General features: G+C 37.3%; 2 protein-coding genes across 3 annotated transcripts in view; one reads left to right on the forward strand and one right to left on the reverse strand.

Annotated features, from left to right (window-relative positions):
• Positions 1–4,392: 4,392 nt before the first annotated feature.
• Positions 4,393–17,779, reverse strand: znf148 (zinc finger protein 148). 2 transcript variants are annotated; one of them, XM_028435722.1, is made up of 7 exons: positions 17,668–17,779; positions 14,482–14,873; positions 13,272–13,397; positions 13,041–13,164; positions 12,089–12,172; positions 11,885–12,003; positions 4,393–10,116 (listed from the first exon to the last, which is right to left on the reverse strand). In XM_028435722.1, the coding sequence occupies exons 2-7, from the start codon at positions 14,854–14,856 to the stop codon at positions 8,476–8,478; spliced, it is 2,469 nt and encodes an 822-aa protein (XP_028291523.1). In that variant the 5' UTR covers positions 14,857–14,873; positions 17,668–17,779; the 3' UTR covers positions 4,393–8,475. The 2 variants fall into 2 exon arrangements, with proteins under 2 accessions (XP_028291523.1, XP_028291524.1); XM_028435723.1 differs by lacking the exon at positions 17,668–17,779 and adding an exon at positions 16,308–16,405.
• Positions 17,780–19,775: 1,996 nt separating this feature from the next.
• Positions 19,776–26,604, forward strand: part of LOC114454889 (dehydrogenase/reductase SDR family member on chromosome X-like) — a 53,728-nt gene continuing 46,899 nt past the window's right edge. Inside the window, exon 1 of the mRNA XM_028435749.1 lies at positions 19,776–20,103. The gene's annotated coding sequence lies outside the window, so the exon portion shown is untranslated. The remainder of the gene's footprint in view (positions 20,104–26,604) is intronic.

Genomic DNA, 26,604 nt, shown 5'->3' on the forward strand with positions numbered 1-26,604 from the left:
TGGCACATACCAATATACAAATGGGGCCCATTACCCCGTACATGTTACGGGGGCGCCAAGGGGCCCCATTTTTTCGAATGACTACTCCTCCGTTAGTTCTTGTTAGAACGGAATGCAGTTATAAATGAATATGATGACACGCTCTGAGCCCTTTTTCTGAAATCCCCCCCAGTTCCGGTAATTTCCAAATTTACAGGCACATAGTCGTGTGATATATCATTTCAAAGGTAATTCAACGTAGATTATGATAATAATCTACGTTGTCTAGCACATTTTGATTGTGCTAGACATTTGGTCATTTCCATTAAAGTCGTTTTCTCATTTATTTGTGAGTCAAATATTGCGATAGTTGGTGGTACCGAATCATTAACACAAACCAATATATAAATGGGGCCCATTACTCCATATGTGCCACGGGGCAGGGGCCCATTTTTTTACTCAGGGGAACCGAGTCATTTGACTGATATCTCGGGAACGTGGCACGTGCTTTTTGGCGTGGAGACGTACAACCGTAGTTGTAGAACTTCTTAAACCAGCAAATTCCATGTCTTTTATTTTTTTAAGAACTTGTAGAATACTGGAAAATGGAAACAAGTTAAATCTATTACCTTTATGAACACCTAGAGAATTTAGCACTCATACTAGATACAATTCGTAAATAAAATGCTTCAAGAAAAAAAAAATACAAATGCTTAGCTTTGAGTTTACCATTTTTAAAAACTTGAAAATGTTTGCGTCTTTTTACGTTGAAACGCCACCTTCGAAGATCTTAGAAGTAACAAGATCATTTTTTTTGAATGCAAGGAGTTGAAAAGTACAGATATTTGTTTGGAAAAAGTAAGGAGTAAAAGTAAAGAGTCGCCAAAAAAAAATTAATTCTCAAGTAAAGTACAGTAAGTATTTATACTTCTTTACTAGAAAACTCACACTTTCACTGTAATTATTGTCAATTAAAAAGGAAGATATTTTCAACTGGAGCAGTACGAGAGGATTTCCTATAATTTATCTAAAAATGCTCTAGAACAGCGATTCTCAACTGGTGGGTCGGGACCCAAAACTGGGTCGCGGACAGCTGGTCAAAAATAAATACTTAATGTCTCTCATGTTGGACTTGTATTTTATTTTTGAAAGAAACTTTACTTTTGACAAGCATGCTGTGAAATGCATGTTGCATTTATGTTTTTAAAAAATATTATACTGTGTTTTCAACAGTTGTTTTTGCTAAACTAAATTTGGTTGGTTATTATTCCCTTTATTTGATAGGGACATCACACTTACAGTACATTAGTACCCAGATGTATTGTTTTGAGTGTGTTAGCGCGCGCTCATTTACAACACCTGTCCACAGCAGGCTTTTAAAACAGTTAAAAGTAACAGAAATAATAATAAAGTAAGGAGGAAATATGTACGGCATAAAACGTTCCACAAAGAAAAGCAATATTTAAAGTTAAATAGTCATTAGTTGTAGGGCAGAGGCAACGTAGGCAAGCGAGAAACCAGATAAAACTGTTGTTTTAACCCTAACCCTGTTCTAACACTATCGTTTTGATTTTAGCAATTTTTTGAGTCCATTACATTCTGAGAAAAAGAAAAGATGTGAGTTGCAATTTAATGACCGTGGTAAAATGTGGGTCCCAAGGTGAGACCAGTTGAGAACCCCTGCTCGAGAACAAATAAAGTCTTCACTAATGGCTGTGTTGGAAATGTCACACTCCGTACCACACACACCACAAACTCAATCATTTAAATCAATAGTTGGAGGCTCTCGTGGGTTATCAAATGATGTGGATTGTTAATTGACCAAGTTTCAAAAATAAACGCTTACCTTTCATGATCCCATTTCATTTTCATGGTTTGTTGTTGTTTTTTTTTTTAAAAAAAGTATATTTAAAAGCAGCTTCAAGCTCTTTCCATAACTACTTAGTGGAGATTAAAACGTGTATCAATACCAGCTGCTTAACAGAGATATCACCACAGGTGTAGTATCATTTACACAAGGATGGAGTGTTAGTTTTGGCCAGCCACACTGACTGCAGGTTCAGACTGATTAATGTTTAAAGCTGAGAAATACACGCTGACATGACAGAAACTGACAAACTTTTATGTCGCGGGGATTTTATCCTGAAGCAGGGTTGTTGGGACATTTTTTCCTTGTCGGAGATAAGATTTTGTTGTTAAACTTTCTTTGTAGCCTACGGAAGAGGATTAGGTACAATTTTGATGGAGAAAATAATTTTGGGTAAATCAAGAACAAAGTTGATATGTCGAGATTAAAGTTGCAAAGACGAGATTAAAAATAAAAAGACAAAATTAAAGTCAAATTTTCAAAAATAAACACAAAATACAATATTGTGATTAAAGTCGAAGGTTTGCTAAGAAAGACAAATCTATGGAAGCGGACTAAGGCCAATTCACCATATATGACAACAGTCTCTATCAAAAAATAGCCTAATCTGTTTCCATACAATCCACAATAGCCACAGATGGAACTGACATAGTAGAAGCTGTTGGTACTGGAGTCACGTATTAGTTTACCTCCGTACTGAGATTGTAACCCTAACATAATCCAATAAACAAATAAAACATGTGTTCGTTCTTTTTGAAAACAAAAATGAATGAATTAACTTTTATCACAATATCATATTTTGAGTTAATTTTTGAAACCTAGACTTTAATCTTGTCTTTTCGACTTTAATCTCATCAACTGTATTTCCACTTTATTCTTAAAATTTCTACTTTATTCTTAAAATTTCTACTTTATTCTTAAAATTTCTACTTTAATCTCGACATTTCGACTGTATTCTTGCTTTGCCCAAAATGATTTTCTCTATTAAAATTGACCCTAATCCTCTCATGTAGGTTGCCTGCTTAAATAATTGCCGTTAACATCCTCTGTGGTCTGTCAGTTGTACTGTACATGTGTACATAAACTGAGGCATGGTATTGTTAAAATTGCAGATAAGTCAATATCTTTAAAAAAAACAAAAAAAGACTCATTTTAAAGTTCTATAGATCATTATTTTGTGTATTCACCCCAATTACGATGAAATTGCATTGTACAGTATGTAGCAGCCCCTGTGGTAAAATGAGTTTGAAACTTTAGATGAAAGATTTCATGATGACCTGGAACATAAGTCTCTTCATTCCAAATCTATGGATGCAAAACTGCATGTGGCAAGCCATTTATAACTTTAGAGATATCTGTAACTGAAGTTTTGACTATAGCCAAAATGACAGTTGAGATAAAGTAGTTTTGCCCAGTCAAAATGACATTTAAGTTTTCTTCAACCACAGTTTTGAATTGCCAAAATATTGGAGATATCTTTAACTGGAGTTTTGACTTGTCAGAATTACGTTTGAGATAACTTGAAGTAGTGGTAATTTCGACTAGTCAAAATGAAGATTGAAATATCTTTGAGTTCTGTCTAGCCCGAATGATGGTTTAGATATTCTGGAGTCTCAAATGTCAAATCTTTTTAACTAGTCCAGATAAAATTTTGATTATATTTATAGCTAACAAATATAGAAAATAGGAGAGCTGAAGATATCTTGAACTGGAGTAATGATGTATTGCAGAATGACATTTGAAATATCTGCTAAGTTAGTTTTTGACTACATTTGACAAAACAGAATTGCAGACATCTCTAATTATGGTAATGTAATAGCAACTTGTCATAGTTTAATACATCTTCGAATGGAGTTTCGACTGGATGGCGTGACGTAACGATATCTTCACTTTCATTCTGTCTAGTTAAAATGACATCTGAGATAAAGTAGTTTTTACTTGTCAAAATGAAGATTAAAATATCTTGGAGTCCTTACTAATCCTATATTATATAATTTTGGAGTCTCAAATGTCAATTCTCTTCGCTGTAAATGTATCCAAAGTTACATTACCAGCCAACGGATATAGAAAATAGGAGAGTTGAAGATATCTTCAACTGGAGTAATGATGTAGATTAACCTAAAGGCAGGACATTTGAGATATCTGCTAGGTTCATTTTTGACTACATTTGACGAAACTGAATTGCAGACATCTCTAATTACAGTAATGTAACAGCAACTTGCTATAGTTGAATGGAGTTTTGACAAGATGACATGACATGTTCACTTTTACTCTGTCTAGTCAAAATTACATTTGCGATATCTGTAATAACATATCCCATAACCAATATCCCGGATATCTGATAATGTTAACAGCTTGCCACGTGCCTTACATACAAGTTAATATGCAGGACAAAGGAAGCCAATTTAATTGAGAAATTCAAAACACATGGAGCAGAAACAGTCTGTATTTGAACACACCACTGTCCAAGTCTGATAAATGGAGATGAGAAATTTCATCATTACACGGGTTGTGTGGCCAATTCACATCAATAAAATTCAGACTAATTTACTGTGAAATATTTTATTGATTAAGACATGACACACGACAATCAAAACAACAATTTAAACAGATCGCTTACAAATCATAATGTACTCCAAAATCTAATCATAGGGGTTATTAGACAAAAAAAAATATTCAGCTACAATGAAAGCTGCACATTATTCAAAAACACATACACTCAACCCAACTAGTCAAGAGACCATGCAAATGAACCAGTGGAGCACGCCTCAAGAGTGAAACAAGAGGCGTCCACGTCAGTTTCTTTCAGAGAATAAAAATGTCAAGTTCATATTTCCGACTCTACTTGAATGAGCTTGACACAAACGACTCGTACAGGGAAACACAAGGGTATAGCAAGAGTGACATATGATACACTGTACATATCAGTGCCTTAGACGACAGGTTTGAAAAATATTTTTTCATCTAAAAATTCATAATTCACATCCTTTTTACACAAACATGTATTTTCTTTAGCATACACAAGGACACTTATGGCCAGTTTACTGACAATAGATAATGTATTATTATTATGATGCCGACCATATAGTTGATCCTTACATGTTTTTTCCATTCAAAATGGTTATTTTAGATCCGCACAGCAAGAATTCTGTGGTACATTTACAACAAGGGATGTTCTGATTTTTTTCATTTTTGTGCTTTTTAAGATGCCAACAGTATTGACTTACCTCTATAACAACTTTCTAACATTAAAATAAAATGGTGTTTGTGATTATTGGCTAAATTTCGGAAGCCAAAAATGCCTTCCAAAGTTAACCCAAATTTTTTCAATCTAAATCAAATCATGATTTATTTACTTGATTGAACTAATGAAAACCTACAATGATGCATTATTACAAACCACTTAACTGGTAAGATTAAAACCATTCTCAAAAGCAGAAAAAAAATGAATAAGACGAGTTGTCTATTGACAAAAAAATATCGTTCATTCCGTCATCCCTTTACTGACAAAGACCTTACAGCATTTCTAAGGACTTAAATACATACAATGTATTTACAGCAGTACATACGGTTTACATTCTGAAGGAGAATCAATGAAAATAAAAGTTATGACGTGGTGGTTTGCCCGATTGTCAGATTGTAACAAGAGGGAGTTTTCAATTAGATTTAAAACTAGCCCAAGTCTTACTAACACCCAACAACAAAAGTATAATTATGAGCACGTGCATGAGGATGACAACAAAATATTACAAGTAGGGACTCTGATTTTCTAGGAAAACGGACAGAAAACGTGGAATAGGAACCATTTTCCCCCCCTTTATATAAAATAGGCAACAATATGATACAGTGGTTGAGTGTTTAGCAATTTAACTTTCCGGTTTCCCCAAATCATCTGAAGCATTTCAATTTAACAAGAGTTTTAACCCTCAGAGCACAAACCTCAGGCAAGCCAGATATTGGCAGTTATCTGGATCAATGGTCTTGATCATGGTACCATGATCATTAACACTTTAAAAGGCTTGAAAGAAATGACTATCCCCATTATTAAAGATACAGTCCATTACGGCCCAAATGTATTGGTACCCCGATGATTTTTTTTCAGAAAATCGTGAGGAAATGCGCAATCCAGATCTGATTCGGATAAAACTTGGTGGGGTATTTAAAAAACCAACCCGACACAAGTGAGAATATATTCATAAAAACAGTGTGAGGGAACTGAGAGAACAATTTTTTAAATCTGGCCAACACTGAGAGATAGGGGTCTTTCAATTTTGATTTTTGAAACTAATCACGAATCAGTATATTAATTTGGATCCCCTACAAAATGTAATGGAATCTTCCATTTCTTTGGTCAGAAATTTGTCAAAAACTGTTAAGTCATTTTGACGTAATCTAAACACAAACAAATTAATAAATAAACACCAATAAAAATATGAACACCTTGGCGGAAGTAATAACAGTAGTTGACTCTTGAGCAAGTTTGGTGGGATTTCGGGAAGTTTAATACCCAGTAAGGTAATCTAAATAAGGGTGGACAATAAAAAAAGAAATGGGTAAATTCTAATACGAAATTGAGGACATTTTGAAACTGAACATCAGAGTCCCTAGAAAAGGTTCCAATTCAAAAGGGATTTTTTGGTTATTGTCATTGTCTATTCTGAAATGCAGTTGTTAGTGCTTGTAAATACTCTTAATTCTGCCTCATAACACACTTTATAATTTTATCCTCTTAACTTTGTGGTAATAAGTGTGAAATGACTCTCTCTGTTCCAACCTTACAGTTTCCATAAACAAACATCTAAAACTGCTCTCTTAATGCATTCACGTCAAAGAGTTGGCCAATTATTTTCAGGATCCTACAGATAACTTTTTAATACATCTGTAGATTTTCCACATTATTTTGGCAATATAGTACACCAGTATTCTCCAAAATGTTGGTAACTTGTAATTCCTAAAGAACATAATTCCATTTATGAACTATAGATAGCAAAAATTTGACTTTCTACAAACAAAATAGTTTTTTCAGTCACACATGTATATATAATATAATGAGCCAAATAACTAACATTGTAAAAAAAAAATTGAAATGTTTACATCAACAAAGCTTGCGTTTTTTTCTAAAAAATATTACACGGTAGATAAACTAAAGTGACAGATTGTTTTTTTCCTGTAATGTTAAAGTGAAATAGTAACCTTTGAGTGTGCACCTGTATAGCGATACGAGTGTGAAAAAGGAGTAAAGAAAATATGAACATGAGAAAGGCACAGATACAAAACTAATAGTCGAACAAAACCCCACAAACTTCTTTTTACAGGGGTTTGTCATTCTGATAAACCATCCATAACATGTCAGAGTTGAAAGCGCAATACAAATAGACTAAAAATAAAAACAAAGGACCACAAAAGTTATTAAAGTTTCCAAATGCACCAGACTTAATGCTACACATTAGTGACTGTAAAATAATAACCATATAACGGGGAAATGCAGGCTTATAATAATGATTAAGTCTTTCTATTTAGACAGAAAACATTTAAGGAGTAAAATTATTGGGGAAAAAAACTATTTGCTCGGCAACTTTTCAAATTTTAAAGAGCAATAAAAAATAAAAGTAAACCACCCTATTTAGTTTCTGAAAAACAGTGAAATACATTCTCTGTAGTGAAGAATGTGCAAGTTATTGTTAAGTCACTTCACTACCATTTACTTTAACTGCTTAGAAACTAAATAATGATCTTGCACTTTAACAACAGTGCAGCTATTCCAAGCCTGTATCTTTAAATGTAGGAGGTGCCAAGAGAGGGTGGGAAAATTAATTGATTTGCACTACTGGCTTTTATGCTGGAAAAAACTCATTTTCACACAAGCCCATTTCCTGGAATCGAAGGTCAGGGAATGCTATTTTAGAAAAGTGATGGCAAATTCAGGCTGGAAACTAACTTTTCAATCAAGCACAGCCCCACCAAACCATTTAAAAGTTCACATTTGTGAACTTGAACAAAAATATTTTTGGATAATGCATTGAATAAATACCAAAATGTTCTGGGAAAGAAATACACTCTGTGGAAACAATCCATTCGTGGTGGGCATAAAGTGACTTTAAGATAAGGAGCGATTGTGGTAATTCTAACGTTACCTTTAATGTGCTTTTCGTTGGCAATTTAAATCAAATAAAATATTTACAAATGACAGTTTTACCATCTATTGTGTTTTTTTTTATCTGAGTACCACTTATGGTTAGGTAGTTATGAGTACAAGGACATAAAGAAGATATAAATCACAACCCGAAATAATAAAAAAAATTTTTGCAAGACAAAAATGATTGACACTAAAAATGTTAAAATAAACTATGTTAATGCATGAAGGAACATTAATCTCTTGAACATTACTTTGGTCACGTAATCTCTTTTCAAAGGGGGCAATGCTAAGCATAATCTGATCATTATAAGTCTAAATATGTTTATAAAAATTCGTAATGACATATGAAATAACTGCTTTAAGGAGGGAAAGCATATATTTGCAGCTTGGCCTGTTTTGGCAAAAGAATAAAAAGAAAAGAAGAAACCAAGAGAATGAGATAAAGTGCTACAGAAAATCTTTTAACAAGTGATTCCCTCGCCTACCGTTTTCTTCAGCCAAATGATTCACTGGTTGAAACATCAGGAGAGGAGTTCAGTTGAGATCTGCCTTCTGTGACGCGAACTAAAGGAAACTCTGAGTAGTCTGTGCTGTGTCCACGAATGCTCAGTTGTCCATTGGCGACGGTAAACTGGGACGACCCAGATCTGGAGGTCTGGAAGTGAGATTTAAAGTTCTGATCGAACGAGCTTATTTGAAACGTCTGGAGGATCCCTTGCGAAGAAGAGTCTGTCTTTTTGGATGGAGAGACCTGCTCCAGAAAGTCCTCCTCCCCTGAGGACACCGGGGGAGGAGGAGTAGCCTCGTCGCCTGAAAAGGAAAACGAGTGCTGGGAGTCCCCGACCAGTAATCCAAAGTGAGGTTTTTCTAAAGGAGGAGAGCTCATGTCTGCTTTGAACCTGCTCGGGGAGGGAAGCTGTTTTTCTGTAGAAAATAAAGGCTGTCCAGCTAACGTAGGGTTCTCCGACACCAAGCTGAGGCTCTGACTGGTCAGGTAGCTGTCGTTCTGACTGGTCCTCTCCAGGGCTTGCTGAAGAAATTTTGAGTATTCTTGCAACAGGCTGACTTTCTCAGTAGGAGGCGGAGCCGGAGCACCTGCGGCTCCGAGGCCCTCTACGGGGCTGCCGTCGGAAACATCAGAAGAGTTTATCGATATGCTTGAGGTCACCTCCGTGTCCGCTACGCTGAATGTGATTTCGGACTGCCCGTTTGCTTTGGTGGTGTAGTGGTCCAGCAGCGTCTGCAGAACCTCGTCGGGCAAAACGTTCTTGTCCTGAGTAGTTGTTTTAATCTCTGCGATGATGGGCTGAGGCTCCAGAATAGTGACCGGTACCGTCTCATCAATGACAGTTGAGACTACAGTCTGTGTAACAGGTGGCTGAGACGAGATGCTACTGGTGCTCAGTCCATAGTCCCGACTGTTGTTGGCCAAGGCCGCTTGAAGGTACCGTTTCTTCTTAAGAAACTGCATGGCGTCATCATAGTTTGTGCTGTTTGTTGTTGGTTTGATTGGTATACCAGGCAAGGTTTCAACCGACTCCGCTTCGGTATTCCCGTCTCCGTCCAAAAGGACTTGCTTATCCACTATTTCAAATGTGTATGTTGTGACCTTTGTGTTTTCGTCAAAGGCAGCCAATGAGGACAGGCATGGGGAGTTCTGCTGTCTAGACGGATCACTTGGCTGGTTTCTCTTGGGGACTTTCTTCAGGACAAGTTTTGGAGGGGTAGCATCCTCTGGGACTTCGTCAGCTTCCTCATGTTGGCTTGTTGGTTCTTCAGGAAGCTCTACAGAGTAATCAGCCAGCACGTACTCATGTTTTACTTTAGAAGAAGACACCGTGTAAAGGGACAGACCTTCGATTTTACTCTGTTCCTGCTCGTCTTTCTCTTCTGTTTCCACAACAGTGAAAATGTGTTCTTCCGACTCAGTTGTACAGGAAGCAGTCAAACCCTTGTCTGTGCACTTTTGTCGCTTCTTCTTGGGCAGTGAGCACTCTTTGGCAAGGTAAGTGGACCCTAAAGGATCTGCATCGCGCAAAGGTCCAGCTTTGCCAACAGTTTTATTCAGTTTCCTCTCTCTGTTCTCGTGACACATTCGTCTGTGCTTTAAAACCCGGTCGGTTCTGGAAAAGTACTGCGAAGAAAATACAAAAAAAAAAGCCTGTTACAGAGAAAAAAGAACAAACAAAAAACGCACAACATCAATTAACTGTCACACAAAAACCACCGGTTGATTGAGCAAGTGAGAGTAGAAGCCGACCAAAGAATTCAGACAAATCTTTACATGTCTATATCGTCTGCAAACTTCAAATTCTTTGATGATATAATTGGTTTCCGAGACATTACAGACTTTCTTGTGTTTTAAAAAAGCCATATTATAAGGGTGTATAACATCAACTGGTCATCATAACAACTGGTGACGCTTTTAGGCAATCACACAGTGATTTTATCTGGTTTACTGGTTTATTTGTGGAAATGTTATCACATAAATATTAATAAATACTTAAAATAGAAAGCACTAACTACCTGGAGATAATGTACTGTTATTTTGTTTGATGTTTCAAGTATTATTTTGTGGTTGGACAAGCCTATAACAGACATTGATGTTAAAACATAGCTACAAGCGTCGCACATTATCACAAAAAAAATGTTAAATTCAAGTTGTTGTGTTTTACTTTATAAGTATGTAAAATATATTTATAACCTAGCATTAACATTAGCTTAGCAATACCATTAAGCATTAACTTAACATTTGAATAAACCTAACATTAACAGCCTAGCATTATCATTAACCAAGCAATAACATTAACCTAGCAATAGCATTGGCCTAGTATTACCATTTGCCTAGCAGTAACCTAGCAATTGCATTACCACAGCATAAACATTAGCCGAGCGTTGGCAATAGCCTAGCGTTGGCAATAGCCTCGCGTTGGCAATAGCCTCGCGTTGGCAATAGCCTCGCGTTGGCAATAGCCTCGCGTTGGCATTAACCAAACATTTGAATAAATCTAACACTAGCATTAACCTAGCATTATCATTAACCAAGCAATAACATTAACCTAGCAATAGCATTGGCCTAGTATTACCATTTGCCTAGCAGTAACCTAGCAATTGCATTACCACAGCATAAACATTAGCCGAGCATTGGCATTAACCTAGCGTTGGCATTAGCCTAGCGTCGGCATTAGCCTAGCGTCGGCATTAGCCTAGCGTCGGCATTAGCCTAGCAATTGCAGTACCACAGCATAAACATTAGCCGAGCATTAGCATTAACATAGCGTTGACATTAGCCTAGCGTCGGCATTAGCCTAGCGTCGGCATTAACCTAGCGTCGGCATTAACCTAGCGTCGGCATCAACCTAGCGTCGGCATCAACCTAGCGTCGGCATCAACCTAGCGTCGGCATCAACCTAGCGTCGGCATCAACCTAGCGTCGGCATCAACCTAGCATTAGCATAAACCTAGCATTAGCATCAACCTAGCATTACAATTAACCTAGCCTATTGCTGATTAAAAGGTTTTGTGAAATGACTATTAGATTGTCGTATGTTTGTTGTTTTGCCCAATAAGGATTTTTAGTGTCATGTAATTGTTTTAGTTATGTGATAAGATCAAGGTGCATAAAAATGTCAAACAGTATTTCTCTTAAAGAAAGGTAGATTAATTGAATACAAATAGAAATGTTTGTTGCAGCCCTAACAACTATATTTTGGGTCAAACGCTTGATTGTTACCCACACTATGCCAACAAAGAAAACAAACAATGTAATGATATACAATATATCATAAAAATTGTTCCAATAGTTGCTGCTTGTTGGAAGAATAAGAAACATTGGCCTTTTTTTTTAAAACCATGCTGAGCCACGAAAGTTAATCTTCTAAACGTCACAGTTTGCATCCCACCTGGTGGCAGTAGTCACACTGGTAAGGCTTCTCTCCACTGTGAGTCCTCTTGTGTCTCTCCATGTGATATTTCTGGATGAATCTCATTCCACACTCGTCACAGCGAAAAGGTTTCTCACCTGAGCAAAAAAAGAACAACTGATGACTTTCCTGAAATGATAAAACTGGATTCCTAACAAATAGTTCCCATCCTCCTGTACTCACCAGTGTGGATCTTTTCATGTCTCTGGAGGAGATATTTCTGAATGAACCGCATGTCGCACTGGCTGCACTGAAAGGGCTTTTCACCTGGAGTCAACAAAACCTTAATTAAAAAGAAATCATATCGAGAAATAGTACCTAACGGAGCCATTTAACCCTCCTATTATCCTCAAATATTACTGACACATTTTATCGTTGAGTGAATTTGCCTCCAGAAAATGATTTTCAGAAAATTGTGTCAGGAACTTGTGTTTATTTGATGAATACTTAAATAACTTGGACCTGTTCTCTAGCGCCACCATCAGGTCAAACTTTATGTTTTAGAACAAATAAGGACTTGAACATGGCTGACTGCACATCTGGTGGGGCCTTGAACCATTCTGATAATATTAGCAGTGCCAAGTCTACCCTGCTGTTGAAGTAGGGTAAGTGACATATTATCTTTCCATTTTTGGAATGGATTGCATCTGCTGGAGGGCCAACACTCATTCTCATCAGATGAGAATGCTTCAAAAGCAGGGTCCTCCTCAACACAATCTTCTGTCTCAGACACATTCTCCTCTACACCACTTTCACTGTGAAAGAGCTGTTCCAAAACCTCATCGACAGTAAACCTTTTCCTAGAGAACATTTTCAAGAGAGAGAGTGTGTGCAGATTGCAATGCACACAGCGCACAATGAGGAACAATTTGGATAAAGGGCTGCTATGCAAGCTTTTATATGTTTGCTCCTCCCTTCGTTTGAATGATCTACCAATGTGCTTGCGGGAATACCCCACCCTCCACAGCACGGGAAATATCAGTTCTACTTTGGCAGGCAAAAACAATAAAATAAACTATTATTTTATGAATGATAGACATTGAATGGGGTCAAATTGACTCCAAGGATAATAGGATGGTTAATTATGTGCCGTCTACATCAGTATTAGGCAGTGGAAAGCTTTATTTTGACATACCTGTGTGAATGAAGACATGCCTCTGTAGGTGGTAGTTGGTCCTGAATGCTGCGTTACAATGGACACAAACGTGACATTTGGGGTTTGGTACCCCCACTGATCCATCATCATTAATGCTGAGAATCTAAAACAGCCAAACACAATAATATTAATAAATTGATATAAAACTGTATTTATATACAAAATGTTATTTTGAAAAACATTGAAGGTTGAATTATCACGTAAAAGCACCTTGGCCGGTGAGCGCTGCTTCCTCTTCTTCTTCTTCGGACACACCATCATGTCCTTAAATGCTTTTTTCTCTTTTCGTCCATGGACCGCTGGCTCAGACAGCTTTAGCTCCTGCTTGATGTTCAACTGCAGAGAAACACACCAAAGATAGTCAGGGCGTCCAATACGGGACGTGACCTACTTTGAGAACCACTCAGCCAGACGGCTCTTTATTTAGGTCCGGCAGGTGCAACAGGGCAAGCGGAACACAATGGAGTGTAGGCACCGCACTGAGAGGCTGCTGTGGGCAGACCAGAAGAGCCCAATGATGCTCCCAGTTCAAGCTATACTAAACACTTATAGTGGGCTGCATGTTTTTAATCAAATATTCAAGTATTTTAATCAGACATATACAAGAAAATGCATTTAAATAAATGTAAGAGGGTGAATTTTGAGTTCTCTACAAAGTTGTATTCAAAATGAAATGTTATAGAGCAATTAAAATAAATAGGGAAATTATTGAAATGCGCTAATGTACCAACATTGTTGCGGCATAATATAAAACCTAAAATTGATGGTATTTAGGAAACAAATAACCGTAACGTTTAATACCGCAATTAATCGTGAAAATGAGTAATGGTGACATCCCTACTTTTCACTGCATGATAAAATTGCACTAAAGCTGTGTAATTAACCGACAGGAAAGCGTGACCCACTGATTGTGACAGTTAAAGCTGAACAATTAATTGCATTTGCTTTATTATCGCGATTTCATTAAAAGCAATTGTCTAATCGCAATGGCTGCTTTTTTTTTTTTTTTTAAATCTTGTCCTGTCTGTACTGTCCTGTTGAGTTCATAGAGAGTTTAAGAAGTGCAGTCTACATGTATACATGTTTGATGAAACTCTAAGTTAGTTAGATATGTTGAGAAGGTAAAGAAGCCACAGATTTGTTTGCTTTATTGCTGTAATCTGTGCTTTAGAATTTATATTTTATATTTATTTAAAGTCTCAATAAATCTGGGATTGTTTAATATGAAACAGATTGATTTATTGCTTGTGTTCATTGAAAAATACATGACAAGAGGCCCTTGAAAAAGTAATCACATATTAAATCGCAATATTGAGGAAAATAAAAATCGTAATTAGATTATTTTCCAAAATCGTTCAGCCCTAGTTACAGTGTTATTAAAGTGACTTTCATCAAAACAAATACTGCTAATGATACTCACTGGCATATGAAGTAAGAAGGGCAACTTATTGGTGAGTTTTAGGGGGAAGTTCACTCCCACCTCGCCTCCTCCTCCTCCCTCCTCCTCATCCTCCTCCTCCTCGTCTCCTCCGCCATTCTTCGTCACCTCCTCCTGCATCATCAGCTGCTCTGGAGGGACCAGGTCGTGAGATATTAGAGAGCTTCCAGTCAAGTCGTCTTCGTCATCGTCCTCTTCGTCGTCCTCTGCTAACAGCGGCTGGTTTGCAAGCGATCGATCCCCGAGGGTCATCACCACCAGCCCCCCTCCAGGGCCCAGGCTGACCCTCCCTCCTCCATCCATTCCTCCACCGCTGCACTTCAGCAGCATCCCGTCCAGCTTATCCTCAGTGTTCATCGTACATAGAGAAGCTCCTGCGTGTGACAAACCAGCACAAACATCAAGAAATGTACGTGATAAACCATCACTTCCTCTGATTTAATGTGTCACATCATTTAACATGGATAGTGTAAAAAAAGAAAAAACTAGCATTATGTGTTTCTAATAGTATTAATATTTATTATAGTAAAACTAAGAATTAATACTATTCGTTTTAGTGAACATGCTCATCACCAAAGACAAAAATAGCCAGCGTTTTTTAACCTTGGGGTCACCTGAAAGGTCTAGTAAATTAGTAAAATGTATTTATATATATATATATATATACATATACTGATTAAAATAATATTTTTGTATTATTATTTTTTTAGATTATTATTCTGATTAAATATAAAACGCCGCACACTATCTTAAACAACTGTATTCTATACTTTCACTTCCTCAAATATAAATCTAGTAAAAAAAATAAGATAGTTTAAAAATTAAATAGTTGAGTAAATAATTAAATATTACAATAATTATATTTTTGAAATGTTATTATTCTTTCTCAAATTAAAACACTACACACAATCTTAAAAAACTATATTCCATACTTTCACTTCCTCAAATATAAATAAATCTAGTTTAAAAAATTAAATAAATAAAAAAAACATATATATATATATATATACATATATAGTCACTTATAATGCTACCTGTAGTAACACTTCTAGGCTTTCATTTTCAAGTTCCCCAAATGCAATATATTGACCACCTTGAAAAATACTATCAATAATAAAGTCTACCTACAATTACAAACTAAACATTTGCTTTCCAAAAAACTTCATACACTGATCAAAGTGTGACCATTAAAATAGCTGAGATGAGATGTACTGTGCAGCTCAGATATATTTAACATTTTTATATAGTTTTGTTACTCTTTAATAGGTTTTATGTCATGCAGCATCGGGTTTAGTAAGTAGGTCATCTAACATTCTTGTTATATTCTTCAAAATGGGCCAGAAAAACAAAGTTGACAGCAAACAATGAAGGAAAAACCAATTTTGTGTCGAGATCCCATAGCAAAAAACGTATGCATTTACAGCAAACCAACCAAGTGTAATGTTTATAACCCTAAATATAAATCCACTACATTGCCATACGAGGAAGTGGTTTTATGTCTCATATATTATGAAGATGTTATTTAGTTTTCCACATGTAATAATAATAATAATAATAATCATAACAACACAAACACTGCGTTGACCTGACTTGAGTTTTACCAAAAGCTCTAATTAATTAGCTTCACTAACACTAACGGTAGCGGTGAGAGAAGCTAACATAACACAACATAACATCGCAGCGGAGCTCTGAATAAAAGCGGTTGAGTGAAGTGAAGCATTAGCCTGGACAGGCCAAGAAGCCCTTCAGCCATAGGGTTAAAGGTGAGACACACAGACACACACTGCGACCCCTGTACAAACACTCACTGTGACACTCTGGTGATGAGCTGCGAGTCCCATGCTAGCCGGTCAGCTAGCCGTGCTGGTCAAACCCAGTAAAACACACCGGAAACAGGCCTACAGTGCCTTCACAATCAAAGCGTATACTGTAGCACAAGCAGGGTCAAATCATTTAAATGCACTTTAGAAACTAAATGAAAATATTACACGTCTTTTGTGTGTGTGTGTTTTTTTTTTTATAGCTGTGATTTGACTGTTAACATTTTTTTTTAAAAAGACCTTTCAAAAAAAACAAAAAAAAAAAACAAAACAAAACAAACAGCCATTTAAGAGGATGTTTCGGAGCTTTTAGTAGAATTATCTCAATTAAATTCAAATATTTATCCCCTCTAAATGATTTATACGAACGTAAATCAGAAAACAGTGAGAGTTCATATTGATAAGGAAAAACATTTAACGTTTAAGGAACTGAATAAATGTAAATAAATTCAACTATGAATGTATAATCCTCTGTCCAATTTAGAAACTTTGCAGACTAATATATAAATAATCGACTACTGTTAATTGTGTGTGTGTCCCACCCCAACTTTCTCACAATACATGAATCTTTTAATCTGTGAAATTTATTGGGTTTCATGGATCTCTAATTAATTAATGCTCATGTAAACACATACAAACAAATATATATATTTTTAAATATACAAACACGCATATAAACAAGCAAGTATCTTAGTTATAAACCTTTAAACTTAATAATAGATATAAATATTTGCAGTACACAAAATTAAACTGTGTGCATTTTTCTGCCTACATAAATTTAGTTGGATAGTAGTAACTCAACATTTCTTTGTTTGTTCAAAAAATATTACTTGTGCATCAATCTGGAATTAAACCATGTATTGTTAATTTTAACAACACTTCTATAACAAACAATTCGTCAACCTTGATCATCAAAACCACTCCGTCGATCCTTTTACTTTGAAAGTGAACACCGGTGAAGACGTTTGCAACTTGTGATAACATAACAGCTAATGGCCTGTTTGTGGCTAATTAACCACTAGCAACACGCTGTGAAAGTCGAGCAGTATCTTTAATATAGAACGTAACAGACATTGCATCGTGTCCTCTTACGTATTAGAGTCCAACACTGAAAATGAGCTCACATTTTAGGACAGACATGGCGCGAATGAGAACTGAGGTCGGCGCTGTTCACTAAACTTATGTTAGCAGCTCAGCTTCCCCTGTAGCATTGTGGCCTATCGAGCAGAGTTGCAGAATGCTAACGAGGCTAAGCTGCGCTAACTAGCTAACTGCTCCTTCCCAACACAAACCGTGCGTGTGAGTGACGAACCCGTGTAAGCACAAAAGCATCGCTGACGTTTCTTACCTGTTCGTCTCAAAGCCGTTTATCTGTCATGGTTGTTATGTAAGGCTACAGTGCGATGATGGTGTGCGCTATTAACATACACCATCACATTTCTGACAGGAGCGATTATTTTAATTTGTCGCCATCTAGCGGATAAACACCGAAGGAATGTGACCCATTTACCAAACAATAAACTTTACTATTGAATTATCTCTATACAACTCACAGTTGGTTTGATGGTCTATTTTTATTTATTTTATTTTTTGTAAAAGAAAAGTAGTTTTGATCTGTGTCATACAGAAGCGGATTAGGGCCAATTTTGATGGAGAATATAATTTTGGGCAAATCAATAATAAAGTCGAAATGCCGTGGTAATTGTTGAAATTTCGAGAATAAAATTTAAATATAATGTCGAGATTAAAGTCAAAAACATGAGATTGATGTCGAAATTTCGAGAATAAAGTTTAAATATAATGTCAAGATTAAAGTTGAAAACATGAGGTTAAAGTCGAAATTGCTAATGAAGTCTTTGAAAAATCTACAGAAGCTCACGAGGGCCATTTCACAATATGACAACTGTATTCTCAACATTTTCACTTTTCTCTTGATTTGCCCAAAAATCATTTTCTCCATCAAAATTGACCTTAATTCATAATAGTGTGTAGTTCTTTTTTTCTTTTTTTTTTCACTGAAAAATGGCTCGAGGACGTCTTTGGATCCTCAGACCCCAGTTTGAGAACCACTGGTTTAGGCTATATTTCTACTTTATTTAATATCTTTGTAGTAAAAAAGATCTTAAATAGGACATAGTCTAGACATGAAATATGTTGAATGTATTATCAATAAACACAAATAAATATATATTTAAAAAAATCTGATTTATACTTTTGATTTTATGGCCATCACACAGTGATACTGCAGTGCGTCATGTCCGTATCCATATATATTTGTTTTATTAGTGCATTTGTTTTAATATATGTAGACACTTTTGTAATAACACATGATAAATAGTGTTTAGTGGCATACGAGGAGTTTGCGTGCGACAGGTGGAGCATTGCCCACCCCGTAGTGGTCAACAGTTTTCTTTACAGTTTTCTCAAATTCATTGGAAAAAAAAAAAAAAAAAAAATTATTTTACAAAACAGTTTCCTGCAGCTTTGATTCTAACATGTTACTGTTAGTTTCACGTCACAGATGTTGACTCTACCTCAGGTTTGTTAGTATAAGTTTTCAGTGAAATGGTCCCAAACTTTTGAGACTTTAGGTTGGTTCTTCTTCTGTTGCTCAACTCTTCTTCACAATGTAAATAATGAAGCAATACTGCACCCATAAGGTTAAATATGGAGCAGAAATGAAGCAGAAAGCAGCCGCCAACTTGATTTCATCATAAATTTATAAAGTTAAACGGCGCGTCGATGCTAATTTTTGTCGTCAACATTATCTATTAAGTTACTAATCATTTTTGTATTATTGTATATGTTACACACATTGTGGATGGCGCAAATATTGAGACGGTCTATATATTTAATTTTATTTTTATTTTTCACCCCTTGGTACGAATTTCAAACTCCGTCTATGTGGGTTTTTTTTTTTTTTTTTTTTTTTTTTTCACGGAGCCCCAAGTTATGGCTTGAGGACCCCGATGATCCTCGGACCCCAGTTTGAGAACCGCTGGTTAGGGCTATATTTCTCCTCAGCCCTTGACAAAATAGCATTTCATTAAAAAAATAAAAAAATAGGCTGCAACCATATGTGCTAAAACGTTATGCAAGGACACAGAATAGATATTGAAGTGATAAAGTGCGCAGCATCAAGTGGTTTTCATTGTTTTAATAACACATCTGGCCTCATCTGTCAGTGTGTCTGCGCTCACATCAACATCTGTGTGTTTATGGTGATAAGACGTTATTGTGTCATGCCCAGCTGTCTCTGAAACGCGGGGCGCCGTGAGGAATACTAATCAACCTGTTTGCCGACAACTGCAGGAGCTCTGCGCACAACTCGAGAGAGCGCGTCTGCAGGGAGAGGGAAGACCCCCACGCGTTGCGCGCGCGACTCGCCCGTGCATGCGCGCCATGCTTTAAATGTTTAAGTTCGTGCACGACAAAAAAGCCCCCGCAGGCTCCGTCCTCAACAGTTGCCACCAGAGCGTTGGACAGGAACGGAGGGAGAGCGCACACTGACGGACGGACGGACGGACGGACGCAGAGCCCCACGCCGCTCTGCACCGGCTCTGCTCCGGACATGCAGTCGCTCATCTCTCCGGTGACCAAGGCCATCCTAGTAGCGCTCTTCATTTTCGCCATACTCCTTATCCTCTACGTGATCCTTTGGTACATTTGCAGAGACGTTGACTGTGACCACGGCATTTGAAAATTCCGCTGGAAAAAAGGGGGCTAACGGGAGAATGAGGATGGGGCGCACAGAGGGACCCCCAGAGTCCTCCAGGGGCATCCTGTAAGTCTTACCGTCATCTTTTCTCATGTATTTCCAAGTGTTTTCCTCGGTTAATGTGTAAATATAATATACATAGAAATATGTATGTGTGGAAACCAGTTGTGCGTAATTTGACTCGGTGTTTTCCTCGGTTAATGTGTATATACTCAAAATGCATTGATATGTGTGCGCGGTGATCAACCCGGTTGTGCGTAATTTGACTCGGTGTGCCTCTCCATCGGAGCCCCTCAACTTTAAGGTGCCGTGCGTAATAAAGAGAAACACCCGGCAGCCCGTTCGTTCCAACTGAGGAGGGAAACCTCAGAGGTGATACAATGTCATCGGGATTGACTCGAGCTGGATATGTTGCAGGCGTGCGCGCGTGCGTGCGTGTGTGTGTGCGCGCGCGTGCACGGCGACCCAAAGAATAAATAAATATTTGGAACCCACTCATCATTCATGACATTGCGGTATTCATCATGTACATCCATTAAGGTCACAAGAGCATGTGTTTGGATCAGTTAGTGAACATTGTTCCCTCCTCTTCATCCTCCTCTTCCTCCTCCTGCATTAGTTGATAGATGAACTGCTCATCTCTGTCCCTGAGGATGTCTCGCGTTGGCATTTTACACCCAACAAGATAACGGGATTATCTCAATTGGCTCCCGTGCGTCTTATTCCTATAATCTGGATGCTTGTGTCGTGTTTTCGCGTCCTTATCATCAATCCTTTTACGCATCGAGCATTTATCCTACATCTGAGCGCCCATGCTCCTGTTTCCATCATTTTATGTTTAGTCTTCACTTTGGTAGTGATAATAACGACCCCCCCCCCCCCCCCCACACACACACACACACACACGCACACACAATTTGCCAACCCTAATAAACGAAGGACTTCTCAATATTGCAAGCACGTGTGCATCCTCCAGTGCTTACATGCTGTCACATGACCCATAAAGCCATTAAAAAGTGAGATTGCCATTTTTCTTCACAGCAGCAGGCCCTTTTTTTTTTTTTTTTTTTTTTTTTCGTTTCATGCGACCTCCCACTTTAACAATTAACAGACTGGTTTCCTTCAAAAGTGCAGAGTATGTGAAGGACACACCAAGGGCATCTGATTTGGAGTTATTTTTGGGATCCTTAAACTGGGACAGAGATGTTGTCCTTCACCTTAAATTATTGAACATCCATTGAACATTTGTTTTAAAGTGTGTTCCACACCAAAATGTTTGGGTATGGCAAGAAACCACATCAAAAGATGATCATTTAAGTCCATAGAAGAGACAGGCAACTTTTATCACATGCGAGGGCCACCAAAATGTTAATATTTAATACGAGGGCCACATTATCGGCATTCATGTCAGCATTTAGAATAATGACCGATCTAAGCATTAAAACAGGAAACAACAAACTGTTACGTGTTTTTCTGTCATTTTTGTGTGTCTTTGGATGAATATTCAGTATGTTTTCGTTGTTGATTTGCATACTTTTCTGTGTTTCTGTGTGTTTGTGAAGCAGCATTATATATATTGGGTTTTCTTTTTTGGGGTGGGGGGTGTTTTCGGAGCAGTTTTGCATATTTTTGTTGTCGTTTTGAGTCTGGACTCTTTGTGTTTATTATTTTGTGTATTTTTTTTAATGATTTAGTATATATTTGGAGCAATTTTGTGTATTTTTATTGTCATTTTGTGTCTTGCATGTCTTTTTGTGTATATTTGTTGCCATTTTGTGTTCACATAGTTACTTCTGTGTTTTTTTTCTGGAATGGTTTTGTATATTTTTATGTCATTTTGCTTTCTTTTATTATTTTGTGTATTTTTTGCGGTCATTGTGAGCAGACAATTTGACTGAGGGCTTCCATAGTTGCCCATGTCTGGTCTATGAAGGGATTATCACTATCTGAAGATATGTGCTGACTTCAGAAACTTTTTTAAATGGGGGAAATGCATTGCATTTTCACTAGCACCTTAGATAACTCAGAGCCAACATCTCCTCCAATGCACCAAAAAAAAAGGGGAAAAAAAGTGAGTTTAAGCTTAAATATTTTAAACCTTATTTTGAGCTCTGGGTGCTACACTGGTGGAGTATTTGAAAATATTCGCCATAAGCAGCCTAAATAGTGGCTGAAACGATAAGGAAGAAACCCTGCAGTCCCTTAAACTGTTGTGGCTGCTCTCCTGCAGAGACTCCCGAAGGGTAGATGCCCTCTTTGACCAGAATACAAAATGCTTTCTGTCAGCAATGAGTAGATATGCAACCTGTTAGTGTCACTCCTCGCCTTGACTCTCACACACACAGATACAAGCACAGCCGACACACACACCGACTGCAAATGACAGCTATAACACTATCCTTTTCAATCATACCTGAAATACAGAGACACGCAGAGGAATAGATGATCAAACCTGCTCGACTCCAACTCTCGTGTGTGTGTGTCTGAGTGTGTGGGAGGGGGTTAAACACTGACATGCTCTAAAATGACAGATGAAAAAAGTGGTGAGGGGAAGGCTCTGTGGAACTCAGCCTGGATGAGGGGTGTTTGTGTGTACGTGTGTGTGTGCGTGTGTGAGAGAGAGAATTAAAAATGCAGTGTGACTTTGTTTGCCAGCTATTAAAACCATGAAAGTTTAATAAAAAATCTTCTACATACATGAGCAAATTAGTGCTGGGACTTTATCACGTTAATTGCGATGAATTAAATACAGAAGAAAAAAAAAAAAACGCACTTAAAAATGAACGTAGTTAAACGTTTTTGGGTCTTTCAGCCCCCCAAACAGCGCGGAACCCTTTTCATTGCACAAGTTCCCGCTATGAATATAATACTGATGCACGAACCACAACACAAAAAACAGGAGAACCCTGCTGCGTTCAAAATGGCATACTGTGTACTATGCACTACAAAGTCAATGAGTATATACTGTCTACTATATACTATAAGTATCGTTAGGGGGATTAGGATGATGACCGTTTCAACTAAAGTATACTTCCAAGTTTCCCCAAGATGCATTTCGAACCTATAACAACAAAAAAACGGAAATATCTCACTTGATTCTCCACCTTTGAAAGTTCTGAAAACAATTTAAGTGTGAAAGTGACCAAGTAGAATATCAACATGTGGTCATTTCATCCATAAAACTCACAGAAAACACATTTTGTCCTGACATTTCAAAGATTTTTGGAGACTCGGCATTGTGCTACTGACAAAACTTCTGGTTAACTTTAAAACAAGAGCTTCACAAGCGTTAAAAAACTAATGGAAAACAAGAAGAGATGCTTTTGTTTCGAAAAGAGAAGAACGTAAAATATATCTTCCAATTCATTGCATTTTGCTTAATAGATTTTTCTGTTTGTGGTATAAGTATTGTTATCCATACTCGGGATCGGCAATTACACATACACAAGTATCGGTTTTGAGAAAAAGTGGTATCGTTGCATCCCTAACAAACCATCACTAAAGAAACACCTCAATCTCCCTGTAGGAAGTCGTGTTGTGGACATATTTTCACGCTCGTCATAAGGTTGATCATTCCACATTGTATAACATGACATTGAAATTTGAAGTAGTAGTAAATTTGACAGATTTCTTTAAACATTTTTTTATAACTCAGGATTTTTTGATGCAATGTATCAAACAGTCAGTCATTTTTTGAAACTATCTATACACTTAACAGCGAGTTAAAGTCCTAATATTTGGGCTACATTGTATAACCACTAGGGGTGTGACTATACACGAAATGAGATGAAATGAGATGAGATGAGATAACATATCGGGTTCACGAGAACGAGACGAGACTTTAAGAAAACTACAATAACAAAATATATGACTGGACCAACAGAAATTAATTTAACCGAGTTGCACATGCATTTACATGTTTTACAACTCTTTACATGCATCATGTAAGCATGAGCTTTTAATAAACTTCTCCTGTCACAAATTGAATAAAATAAACTAAAATTTATAAAAGTTTAAATAAAATTATATACAGTGGGTACAGAAAGTATTCAGACCCCTTTAATTTTTTTTCATTCGTTGTTTCATTGCATCCATTTGCTAAAATCAAAAAAGTTCATTTTATTTCTCATTAATGTACGCTCAGCACCCCATCTTGACAGAAAAAAACAGAAATGTAGAATTTTTTGCAAATGTATTAAAAAAGAAAAACTGTAATACCTCATGGTCATAAGTATTCAGACCCTTTGCTGTGACACTCATATTTAACTCACATGCTGTCCAGATCCATTTCTTCTGATCCTCCTTGAGATGGTTCTGCTCCTTCATTGGATTCCAGCTGTGTTTAATGAAAGTGATTGGACTTGATTAGGAAAGGCACACACCTGTCTATATAAGACCTTACGGCTCACAGTGCATGTCAGAGCAAATGAGAATCATGAGGTCTAAGGAACTGCCCAAGGAGCTCAGAGACAGAATTGTGGCAAGGCACAGATCTGGCCAAGGTTACAAAATAATTTCTGCAGCACTCAAGGTTTTTAAGAGCACAGTGGCCTCCACAATCCTTAAATGGAAGAAGTTTGTGACGACCTGAACACTTACTAGACTTGGCCGTCCAGCCATACTGAGCAGTCATGGGAGAAGAGCCTTGGTGAGAGAGGTAAAGAAGAACCCAAAAGTTCCACAAAGTCAACCATCACTGCAGCCCTCCACCAGTCAGGGCTTTATGGCAGAGTGGCCGACGGAAGCCTTTCCTCAGTGCAAGACATATGAAAGCCTGCATAGAGTTTGCCAAAAAACACACGAAGGACTCCCAGACTATGAGGAATAAGATTCTCTGGTCTGATGAGACCAAGATTGAACTTTTTGGCATCAATTCTAAATGGTATGTGTGGAGAAAACCAAGCACTGCTCATCACCTTCCCATTACAATCCCAACAGTGAAACATGGTGGTGGCCGCATCATGCTATGGGGTGCTTTTCAGCTGCAGGGACAGGACGTTGGCAATTGAAGGAAAGATGAATGCGGCCAAGTACAGAGATATCCTGAAAGAAAACCTCTTCCAGAGTGCTCAGGACCTCAGACTGGGCCGAAGGTTCACCTTCCAACAAGACAATGACTCTAAGCACACAGCTAAAATAACAAAGGAGTGGCTTCGGAACAACTCTGTGACCATTCTTGACTGGACCAGCCAGAGCCCTGACCTAAACCCAATTGAGCATCTCTGGAGAGACCTGAAAATAACTGTCCACCAACGTTCACCATTCAACCTGACAGAACTGGAGAGGATCTGCAAGGAAGAATGGCAGAGGATCCCCAAATCCAGGTGTGAAAAACTTGTTGCGTCATTCCCAGGAAGACTCATGGCTGTACTAGCTCAAAAGGGTGTTCCTACTCAATACTGAGCAAAGGGTCTGAATACTTATGACCATGTGATATTTCAGTTTTTCTTTTTTTATTACATTTGTAAAAAAATCTACATTTCTGTTTTTTCTGTCAAGATGGGGTGCTGAGTGTACATTAATGAGAAATAAAATTAACTTTTTTGATTTTAGCAAATGGCTGCAATGAAACAAAGAATGAAAAGTTTAAAGAGGTCTGAATACTTTCCGTACCCACTGTAAGTGTTATCAGTACACTAGTATCTGGCCTGTTTAGGGCAGTTTGACCAGAACTGACCAGGAGAGATTCTGTAATCACATATCAATGCATACTAGCCCACGTTCTGCATCAAAGAACGGGAACGGGGGGACACACTTTTGCTTTTGTGCTTGAATGTGAATGCAACTTAATAAATCTGAGCCTAATTGAGACGGAAGTCCTAAAATATGAAAACATAAAAATAAATGATTGAGGCTCATGTCAGTTAGGAGAAGACTTGATAGGCTCCTCTGCAGGCTTGATAACATGCATAGGCTGCTGTGCATGAAGTCAAAGGAGTGTGTAAGAGTGTGTGCATGTGTGTGTTTTTATTAGAAGTTTCTAATTACAGATATCTCCTTTCCATTGCCTCCTTCAATGGTGACCACAGCAACTATCGGCCAGCATCTCCTTTTTTGCATCCTATAATTCAAACACTCGCCATTTCCATGTCGTCCTTCATTACATCCATAATCCTTCTTTGTGGTCTCCCTCTTTTTTTCTCGCCTGCCAGCTCCAGCTGTCCAACATACTTACTATCTTTCCTTTACAAAACACATCCTAAACATCTTAATCCAGCCCCTCTGCCCTTATCTCTCAATTCCCTATTCTCTATTCCTCTGATTTACACATTCATATTAAAGCTCAAGTTCACAGGTTTGTTTTTTTTGATTTTTGATTTTTTTTTTTTTACTGCTGTTATAAATATAAAAAGTTTCTTCTCAGAGAAACGTTGACATTTCTTAACACTGGTTTAAAAAAAAAAAAAAATATCTTTCAAAGTTTTAGTTATTACTAATTCCAATTTAAGGTAGCATTAAAATGTTAATTCTTTATATTGAGCTGAAATGTTCATGTAAACTCAAACACTTCAAATGTGACTGTAATTTTGACAACAATGAAACCACCTAATTCTATTCTAATCTAGA

Source organism: Gouania willdenowi, chromosome 21, assembly GCF_900634775.1.
Source record: "Gouania willdenowi chromosome 21, fGouWil2.1, whole genome shotgun sequence".
NCBI lineage: Eukaryota > Metazoa > Chordata > Actinopteri > Blenniiformes > Gobiesocidae > Gouania > Gouania willdenowi.